At 41.1% G+C, this 10,950-nt stretch overlaps 1 protein-coding gene across 3 annotated transcripts in view; it reads left to right on the forward strand.

Annotated features, from left to right (window-relative positions):
• mcama (melanoma cell adhesion molecule a) overlaps positions 1–9,888 on the forward strand; it is a 35,093-nt gene extending 25,205 nt beyond the window's left edge. The window contains exons 4-16 of one of the 3 annotated variants that reach the window (XM_086098790.1): positions 1–71; positions 159–246; positions 442–621; positions 1,791–1,918; positions 3,577–3,727; positions 3,932–4,047; positions 5,013–5,154; positions 5,245–5,375; positions 5,452–5,593; positions 6,571–6,606; positions 7,830–7,956; positions 8,060–8,183; positions 9,055–9,888. In XM_086098790.1, the coding sequence (XP_085954916.1) occupies positions 1–71; positions 159–246; positions 442–621; positions 1,791–1,918; positions 3,577–3,727; positions 3,932–4,047; positions 5,013–5,154; positions 5,245–5,375; positions 5,452–5,593; positions 6,571–6,606; positions 7,830–7,956; positions 8,060–8,183; positions 9,055–9,057 (1,439 nt within the window). In that variant the 3' untranslated portion in view covers positions 9,058–9,888. Of the gene's footprint in view, positions 72–158; positions 247–441; positions 622–1,790; positions 1,919–3,576; positions 3,728–3,931; positions 4,048–5,012; positions 5,155–5,244; positions 5,376–5,451; positions 5,594–6,570; positions 6,607–7,826; positions 7,957–8,059; positions 8,184–9,054 lie in introns of all 3 variants that reach the window. The other 2 variants (XM_086098788.1, XM_086098791.1) reach the window with 2 other exon arrangements.
• Positions 9,889–10,950: the final 1,062 nt, after the last annotated feature.

The raw sequence follows: 10,950 nt of genomic DNA on the forward strand, positions 1-10,950 counted from the left end.
CTCCCCCGGAGGCTCCTGTCATCATGGGTGTCCAAGCAGGAATATCTGTGACCAATGAGATGCCGTCTAAGGTGAGTCAGCTCACGATGAACCCATCGAGTTTACTTGATGCTAACTACGGCATGTCCTCGATCTTGTCAACGTGACGCTGCCTTCAGGTGGCCACATGTGAGGCCCGGAACAGTTTCCCCAAAGCCAACATCACCTGGTACAGGAACATACTGCCGCTGCTGCCTTCAGTGGGACGTAAGTCAGGAAGCCAATGTTGGAAGTTGGAACACAACATTTCAAAAGTGCTAATATGGCTAATATACTTCTGTGTACCACTAGTCAAGTTCACTTGTTGATTTAAGCCTTGTCAGCCTTTTATTTTTATGTTAGCATGCAACAAAAGTCGTTAAAATGTCATTTAAAAGGGAATTGGTGACTGCGCTCTCGCAGGTGTGAACGTGTGGACCGGCGACACAGTGGAGGCCAGCGGCTTGTACTCGGTGCACAGCACGCTGGAGTACCAGGTGCTCAAGGAGGACAAGGACGCTAACTTTTCCTGCGAGGTCAGCTTCTTCGTGCCTGGCGCCATCAGGACCGTCGAGTCCAGCAGCGTCGGCGTCACCGTTCACTGTAAGGCAACACGCACGTATACCCCACCCATTGGAATGAACATACTGAAGGACCATTCGGACAGTTGAGGCATGACTTACAAGCATTTTATTTGTATTACTTTTATTTATTCTATTGTGCGGGCTATGTAAAATATTTATTTAAATGGAGACAAGATCCCAGAAAATTTGATTTTCAGGTCAAAATTAAAGCAACAACTCTGGAGATTAATTTAAATTCAGTGATTATTTTTGATATATTTTTTAAATTACTATTTAAGCGGTTAAGAAAATGGATGGATGGATTTTGATCATTTTGCTTAACAGTTGTATTTTGCAGAAGAAGTATTCTATTCAAGGATCAAAGAATGGTCCTTTATTTATATAGCGCTTTTCCACCTTACAAGGCCCTCAAAGCGCTTTACATTCACCTACTGACGACGCTGCATCGGGAGCAACTGGGGGTTCAGTATCTTGCTCAAGGATACTTCGATGGGGTCACAATGGCATGGGATCAAACCCACAATCTCTGGGTGGCAAGACGACCACTGAGCCACGCCGCCCCGTGCAAAGAAAGCTATTAAAACAGTCTTTGATTCGAAATATACTTTCTATTTGATGTTTTTCCATTAATTCTAAGATTTTATTCAAGTAAATATTTGTTATGAGCATTGAAGAAAAAATTTATTAAATTAATCAAATACAGAAAATTGTGCAATTAGTTAAAAAAAATCGTTTGACGGCACTATTAATTTCATGTAATTTTAAGGAAAAATACTAAATTGGGATATATATCATTATCAGGATATAAAAATACCTGTACTGGGATATACTTTTTTTTTATCCACCTTGTACTGTATGTCCTCAACTTGTAAACATCTGTCCTTTTGTTTTTACTTGCAGTATGCGTTCTCCTTCATTTAGCCAAAAATCGTCTGCCATTCAAAGTGCCTTTATTTTTCCGCCGTCAGGTTTTTACCAAGTAGTTCTGTAGAAGCCATTTGAGGAGCCACATTAGCTTTGTGTTACTCCATTGTTTATGGAAGAGTGACACAGTGGCGGTCGGAGCCAAAAACACAGTCTGTGCTGTCGGCCTCATGGAAATGATCTTGTTAATGGGACTTTACAAGCATGCTGAGTCACACTCTTGAACTTGACTGTGTGTTCGTGTGTGTGTGTGTGTGCGCGCAGACCCAGCCACCATGGTGGAGCTGTGGAGGGAGTCGCCCGAGGGATTGATCAAGGAGGGGGATACTGTGGAGCTGCGTTGCCAGGGCGATGGCAACCCCACGCCGACCTTCATCTTCAGCCGGGCGCGGGTAAGAATGGAGCCCCTTCTATCCGGTGAAAAAGTCCCCCGATAGAGGGGTGACGCGGCGGGAATGTTTTTGATATGCAGAGCTGGCGGCACCCCCACGTAGACGCGAACGTGTGAAGGTCCTAGTCTGATTTGACCCCGCGGATCCAGTCTGGGCTCTAAGACGCTGACGGAGATCGGGGCTGTGGCTGGTTCCCATGTCAAACACAAAACCATTGTGTTGGCTCGGCCAATTGGGTCACCGTCACTTGCAGTGTGAAACTGTGAGAAACAGGAAGAACATTACTGAGCTGTGCACATTAAAGACAGTGGAGACACACAAGTCAGTTAGTCCAATTCCTACCCCTTGTGTGCCAAGAAGAACTTACTGTCTTACTGAAAATACATCATTTATATATAAATGACGGAGTCGTACACTTCCGAGTAAAAAATCGGAACTTCCATAGTATTGAATTGATCACTTTCCCTTTTATATTTCCAAAAGTGTAAAAATGTAACTCTTTGGTAGAGTGAAATTACAACACCCATAGTGTTATTATTTGGCACATGAAATAACTTTTTACACTTTAAAGAGTTATCTACTTTCACATACCAGTGTTATTTTTTCACATTAGTCAGGTTTCAATCCAATTGTTTCGAATTTTTAAGCGAATTTACTGAAAATGTGTAAAACGAACATGCAACTTATGCCCGTTTCCATCTGTTCTTTTTATGCGAATATTGAGAGGGTGCGCCGTCACTGTAGGTGGCGTTATACACCATAGAGATGTGATCCACCAGTAATTTAGCTGTGCGATGAAGTCGTATGAGTTTGCTTTTGTAATTTTTGATAAACAGTAGCGCTTCTTTAATTAATTCCAAAAAGATTTCTGTTTCGTCGTCCCCCCCAAGCAAACGTTACTTTATCGTCCGACATTGCTTTGGGACTACATTCGTACGTGTGATGTAATATCCGGTCTTGTCAGCGGTTATTCGCTTCCGTAGCCAAAATTCGCATTTTCCTTTTTTCAATACACTTCAAAATCCACCCCCTTTAAGCGTAAAAACTTTTTGCGAATTTTGGGCCCTTTTTTGAATTTCTAGTGTTTCCATTCAGTTTTATTTTGGCATTTCTTGAAAATTCAAATAAAAATGGGTGGATCGAAACTATTTTCAGTGTTATTTCCTTTCATTTTTTTGGTGTTAATTTCTCACAGTTTTGTTGTTACTTTTAACCACAAAGTGCTATTTTCATTCCTTTTTTGGGTGTTATTTTCTCACATAGTTTTAGTGTTACTTCTTGACAAGTTTTTATTTTCCAACTTAAATGGAGACAGTGGGACTCCAACCCAGTACCTAGCACTTGGGGGACAACAACACTAACATTACGGCAAGAACATAATAAGACAGTACAAAATTATTTTTCGTAGGCCGAGTTCCCGCATGACTCGCGGTAAATACGAATTGCCTGTACGGTATTTTTCAATGAAGAAGGGTTCGGTGAATAAGCCAGAGAAACTGGTGCGGTACCTCCAAAAATTTTACGAACCAACTGCTGTAAATCCATCCAGTTTCAAATGATGCCTTTTTAAAAGAGGTTAATGACTGCAAGCATATTTGAAATATTGGTCAACATGAATGGTCAACCTGAATCCTGCAACCGCTAAATGTTTGTGGCAGGAGCCCGACCCTGATGAGGACTTGGACAGCCGCGGTAACGTGTTGATGCTGCAGGCGGTGTCACGCAAAGACGGCGGACTCTACCGGTGTCGACCCCGGGACGGCACCTCATACAACGAGGTCAAAGGAGAGATGGAGCTCAATGTGCACTGTGAGGAAACGGCACACATGTGACTGAATGAACATAAATTGTTCTCAGAACTTGTTAGCATGAATCGCACAGATCACATCCACAGGCGCTCGTTAGCACATTATTAGAATGAAGGATGTCATTGGACGAAACGTTTCCGGCTATCCTACTCCTCATCCTACCTAACATTGTGTCCCTCTGTTTTGGCGTGTGTGCTGTGTTCAGACCTGGACCCCGCTGTGGTGGTACCCAAAGAATCTGAGGCCATGATGAAAGGGGAAGATTTGACTGCTACGTGCAACGCGTTGTCCTCCCTGAAAACATTGACTGTCTGGTACAAGGTTTGTAGGTCCACAACATTTCATTACTATATTACATACGTAGGAGGGCCCTCGGATATTTACTACAGTGGGGGCCAACGATAAAAAAAATTCAATAATGTGAACCAGTATTACCATTATACAGTAGACCCTCTCCATTGTGGGTTCTAGGCTCGCAATCCTGCTATTTGACGGATTTTTCTGTTACACTATTTTGGTCTAACGCGTGTTGATATTGGTTGTAATTCCATTGTTAACCACGAGATGACAGCACACTCATTTAGTTTGTGCATTTGAAAGATGAATGGAAACAGGAAGTACTACATTTTAGTACAGCTTAGTTTTTGCTGAAAAATATTGATGCTCATTTGCTGTAATCCTGCTTTTTACACCTACAAAAAGCGACAGCTACAAGTTTTATTTTATAGTGTAGATATTTGACCATTATTAAGCTAATTACTTTGAAAAAAGGTGATTTGTTTACTGTAAACACATTGAAGTACGTATACTAGGGATGTAAGGATATCCAAATATCACAATATGAACCTTACGATACAGTAACTATCACAATATTGTGGAGAGGTTTGGGATTAAAAAAAACTTACGATAAAGTCGCATTGTGAAAAAAATGCACAATATGGTTTTTATACATAATAACAGCAGTGACAGAAATTGGCCATGACATGTCATTGTCATGTGCTCCTATTGGCTCAGCGGCCCAAAGCGTCAGGTCTATGTAGAAAAGATCATGTTTTTTGAGGGAAATGTTGAAAAATATTTGCTGCTATGATTTATTTTCTGGGGGTGGTAACTGCTACAGTGGCCAAAAGATTCCTAATTAAAATTAAACTGCACTACTAAACATAACTAGGGTGCTAGAACTGCACACATGGAATACAACCTCACTGTAGAAAATCCACAAATAGAAAAAGGAATGAATGCGGAAATGACAACATTTAAGCTTAACTTAATGTGACTGTATGCAGGATGGCAAGATGGTGGGTGAAGGAAACACGCTCCACCTGCAGGACGCCACCTACGAAATGACGGGAGAGTACGTCTGCAAGGTGACCGTTCCCGCCCTCCCCGCTCTGCACACCAGCGGCTCCGTCCACATCGTCGTCCAGGGTCAGTCATCTCTGAAAAAGGTCACGTCATGCCGACCCCTGTGTATACTTGTACATTATTGCGGTTGTCTGTGTGTGCGTGTGTACACAGGTGGGCCTCAGCTGGTGGGCGAGGAGCAGGAGGTGCATCTGGAGGAGGCCGTCGGCAGGACGGTCAACCTGAGCTGCGAGGCACGCGGCCACCCCGCGCCCAGCGTCACGTGGATCTTCGACAGCAGCCAGGTGACTCACGTGCAATGACCTCATCATTTCGCCGTGCGGCTTGGCTGGCCCGCTGACGTGCGGTTTGCCCCCACAGAGCTGGCAGGAGGTCTTCAGCAAGTCCAGCGACCACATGACCCAGAGCGTAGTGTCGGTCGTCGTCGGTTCGGACATCAACGCCGTGTGCAACGCCTCCAATGACCTCGGCACGGACGTCAGAGCTTTCAGCATCAAAGCCAGTAAGCGAGGAAAACCCTTTTCAAGCATCCACTTTCTATACTTGCATTTTTACAGTTCCGCAAAAAACAACAGTTTGCGTTTCATACGAACAATATAGAAAAATGTTGTCCTAATGATTAAAAAAAATTGTAATATAAGGTAGCGTTAAATGTTATTTTATGGCTTACAAAAATAAAACTATGAATTACAAGCAGAACATTTGACTTTGTCCAAACGTATTTGTTAAATTTTACAACAGGGAGAAAAATCGGCCACTTTTTGCAGTTAATTTTTTTTTTTATGAGAGGGAAGAAAAATTGAAATATGCTTCTCATTAGGACGAGAAAACTCTCTTGCAAAACTTTCTTATTAGGAATGATAAACTTTCTCATTAGGGCAAAAAAGTTTCTGATTAGTGAGAAACACATCCCCCCCCCCCCCTGCAAAGCACTACTTGTGTTTAAAAGAAACTCCTCAACTCACCTGGACATAGTTCCTTGCTACCAAAGTGGCAGCAAAGCACACATTTTTTTGTCCAAATAAAACGCTTTAGTCCACTTCATCATAGTTTTTTGGTAGCAAAGTTAATACTTTTAGCACAAACACGGGTGTCAGTTACAACATTTTGGGTGGAACATGACACGTGTGGTCTTGTTTTTGTTACATTGTGCGGCCAACATTTCGGGATTTCACAGAATTGTGGGGCCCACCCATCCCTGTGGGGCCATTTTGCTGGGCCCCACAAGTTTAGATCTCTTTTTGAGGGTCAAGACTTGGTTTTACAGTTTAGGTTTGAATTGGGTTATGGTTGAGGTTAGGGTAAGGAATAGGGGTAGGCAATAATTTTTGATGATTGGGGTTAGGGGGAGGAGCTAGGAAATGCATTATGTCAATGAGATGGCCCCACGATGATACAAAGACAAGTGTGTGTGTGCGTGTGTGTGTGTGTGTGTGTGTGAAGTAGCATGTAAAAGCGTGTTATTCTACTTGTTCACAGTTCCCTTGGTCACCTCCAGCGCTCCCTTCTCTCCCGGTAAGATGGTCGCCCCGCCCGCCCGCCCGCTCGCTCATTTCATCGCCATCTCACCAAACTCTCGCTCACTCGCTCATTTCATGGCCGCCTCGCCAAACACTGTCTGTCCCCCCTCCTCCTCTTCCTCCTCCTCGTTTGACAGCGAAAGGCTTTGAGGACCTCCTCCATGCCTTATTGATGATCTAGCTTTCTGGGACTCTCACTAGCGCAGAGCCTTTCGGATGGCCCGTGGGCAGATTAAATATTCTCTTTTGGCGTAGACGGAATATCGCAGCCCTTTGAATGACTGAGTGAAAATTCTCACTAATTACGCGAGTTTACGAAGCAGCGTGCCGTCGACTCGCACGTTTTATAGCAGATGAAATAACCGGAAAAACATTTGTTTTGCTAAATTGATTGCAGTTACGATGAAAATTGCTTGAAGTACTAATTCTAATCCAAGAAGAAGAGATTGCCAGTAGATTTGATTAAATGTATTATGCACATTGGATTATGCAGCTAATTCCTATTGAAGTGGCCAGTGAGTATGTTTTAGATGCTGAGACAAACAGCACAACCTCTTTGGGTTTTAGTCCGTCTATTATTATTCATGAATTCACAAGTGTACAATTTGCTGATGTGGATAATTTTATTCAGGAGAAAGAAAGTATGATACATTTCAAAATGCAATCACCCACAGTCTACATAAAAAAGTAAAATATACATGTAGGGTTAGACTTTCAGACAAACAATTTTTATTCAGTTTGTTTTGCTGCTCCACTTTTGCGTCGGTGTCAAAAAAACAAAAAAAAAACAGGGATGGACATAATAATCCATGAACGATCACTCTAAAATCGAGGCAAAATTGAGAGAGTAGAGTAAAATTGTTTTCTGAGAATCAAAGTATGAAGTGACCAGCAAAAATATTAATATTATAGTAAGTAAGATTAATATCTTAAAAATAAGCTAATGTTACAAGAATAAAAGTGTAACATTAGGAAAAATAAGATTACACCTTTATTCTAGTATAAGACTTGAAATTGTTACATTATACGAATAGAGGCATCATTAATTTTATGAAAATATTACCAGAATAAAAAAAATTTAAACAGATGAATTCCATCAGTTAATGAAATAAAGTGAAATGCGCAGCCCTAGTTAAAATGTATTTTTGTTGCCAATAAATGCTGTCGTTGAAATGTATTTTTCTTGAATGAGGTTGCGTGTGTGTTTTTATGCAGCAGAGGGCAGCGGCGTGATCATCGTGGTGATCATCCTGTGTCTGCTGCTGCTGGCCATCCTTGGCAGCGTGCTCTACTTCCTGCACAAAAAGGGCAAGATCCCGTGCGGACGTTCGGGGAAGCAGGACATGTGAGTGCCCCCTCCCCCACCCGCCCCACCCCCTCCTCGTCTCGGGCTGGCGTGTCCCGTGCGGGATTCTAAAAATGTCCCCACCTCCCGCTCCCGTCGTCAGCTCCAAGGAGAAGACGGCCAAAGATGACATCGTGGTGGAGATGAAGAACAACGGCAACGCCAAGAGTGAGGGCACGGTGCTCCTCAAGGCCGTCAACGGAGATGAAAACGGCACAAAGAAGCAGGTAGCTTTTTTTGTTTACCATTTAAGGAGAATAAAGTCGTTAAAGTTATAAGGATTAGGGTTGCACCGATCGCAATCCAATCATTAAAAAACCTGTATATGAAGTACTGTAGTTCTCTCCAATCAAAATGACTTGAAAGCCTATTCGACATGTTTGTGCAGTATATTTAGAATTTGGTGGGGACATTTTTTAAATAAGATTTAGAAAAATAACTTGTGTAGGCTTTACAAGATGATGATTTTGAAGCCAATCACCGATCAGGAAATTAAAAACAAAAAACAAAAACAATCATTGATTTGATCAGAAGACGGACCAATCTATTTTACTTGCTTATTTACAGTACAGTCGATCCCCGCTATTGGGACTGGCCCGGCCCACCAATAGCCAAAATTTGCATATAATTGACACCTATTGAAACGCACTGGCAAAAAATTTATAACAAATAAACCCTAAAATTCTCCTAAAAATGCTGTTAAATATTCAATACACAGGATTTTTTTTTTTTTAGGTCAGACGTAATTGTATGGGTATAATGTCATGCAGCTACATAAATAAAGTTGTACCAAAAAATACACACACAAAAAATTTGGAATGTTGTCAAAATGAAAGCGCCAACAAAATTATAAAACATTTGTAATGTTACCAGAATAAAGTTGGAATTTCATGAGTCATCACGTTAACATTACAATTACAATTTTGAGAATAAAGTCGTATTGTTGCAAGAATAAAATTGTAATTTTACGGCAATTACACTATGACAATAAATTTGCCAAAGTGAGGAGCAAGTACGAATGTTAAGAGGGAAAAAAAATCTGGTCGCTGGAAGCATCACTTTTGCACTCTATTGACGTCACTGTGTGTGTTCTTCTAGTGAAAGTGTGCAAGAATCAGCAGTGGAGGAGCTGATCTGAGACCAGCAGGGACTCCAATCACACATTCCCATCATCACACACTTCGACACACAAACACACGCGCACACACACTGTCTTTTGAGTGAATGTTTTTCATTTTGTAAAAGTTCTTCCGTCGTTCTGTTTGCTGTTCGTTTCATCATGGCTTCACCATCCAAATGTACATATTATATATATATTTTGTTATTTAAGATCTTCTCACACACACACACACACACATACACATATGCACACACTTGTTACAAACTGCTGTCAAGACCCTTTCTCCATCCCCGCCCCCTCGTACTGTTTGTAAATATGCCAGCGGACTGTTGCCAGGTAGATTTCAAAAGAGGTTAGCGATCTGCTTCGCCTGGTTTTGTTTGTTTTTGAGATTTCGGCAGGATACACTGAAAATGTTTGTGTGTATTTTATTTGTGTTGTGTTTTAACAGTTTTGTGTGTATACGTTTAAAATTGTTCACAAGCGTGCTTACATTTATACGTACATATTTACGTACTTTTGGAGAGAAGATTTTAGTTTGAGACAGGCATACTGGCGCCCCCGTTGTGCCCATTTTGTATACGTCATGTAGCTGTTTTTGAGAAGTATTTTTTTGTTACTTTCCACTGACGTGAAGATGTCGTGTTCTGCTGGGTTCCAAAAAACTGCACACCATTGTTCATATTTTGTTTTTTATTTCCCTCTCCAAAAAAGTGTGTAAATTAAGTACAGTATATGTAATTCTTTGATGCTTGCGTTTCTAAAAAAAAGTTTTTGCAAGAAAATGCCAAATAAAAAGTTTTTTCAATATGTTTGTGTTTATTATTTCTTGCAAATCTTTAAGACTCTCAAAAGCATGCATTCACAATGCCAGGGCTCTGCCCCAGTCGTCATGGTAACGTAAGCCAGACACCATTGGCACAGCACTATATGGGGGACGGGGTATACAATCACTGACTTGGGTTGATTTCAGAATTAGGAATGTGCAACAATTCTTGATACTTGAGGTATTTTGACAAATGCATGACACACATACTTTATTAAAATACATTTTTTTAAACGTGAGGGGGGAAATTCTTAATATGTTTCCAACTAATGGGATGAGTCTCCCAAAAGCGCCGTGGGCACATACCAGGAAGCAGTAGCTCACATTCCAACCTAGAAAGGGATTGCACGCAAAAGCTCGCACATCTGTAAAGAATTATTGTTGTTTTAGTGTTTTAAAAATGGTACTTTCGCTCTAAAATAACCTCACACATTACCACATGGACTCAATCACTGTGAAAAGCAGGGACGTGCAGTCCCTTGGTCCTCTTGATGCCCACAGTGTGTGTGTGTGTGTGTGTGTATATATATATATATATATATATATATATATATATATATATATATATATATATATATATATATATATATATATAGTGATTGTGCCAAATGGGTGGGTGGGTGGATGAACATGTTAATACACGCTTTTCCTAGCTACACCTGAACGCATCATTCATTATGGCGTCCAGCAGCAGGTGTTTAGACAACGCCCAGTAAGAAATTAGGGCGAAATGAAGTCGGCAGAGTTGGGTGCGGTTTCATATTGATAATGTGGACAATTTATGACAAGTTAATTGGCGACGTTAAGGGATAATGAGTGGAATGAGTAGGTCGTATTTATACTGTATATAATTTTCACCCCAATGCCTCCTACTAGCTTAATGCTAACATTTTTACATACAACTTTCCCTTAATTCCGCCACTAGCTTAAGGCTAACTGTTGATGCTAATGTCTATTGAAAAGGCCATACGTAAAACTGTACATCAAACATAATACAGTACGACTTGTCAATATTATTAATTTAGCGTGTAAGTGTAAAATAATGAAC

The sequence above is a fragment of the Leptonotus elevatus genome, chromosome 16 (assembly GCF_054856555.1).
Source record: "Leptonotus elevatus isolate MCC_2025b chromosome 16, RoL_Lele_1.0, whole genome shotgun sequence".
Classification (NCBI taxonomy): domain Eukaryota; kingdom Metazoa; phylum Chordata; class Actinopteri; order Syngnathiformes; family Syngnathidae; genus Leptonotus; species Leptonotus elevatus.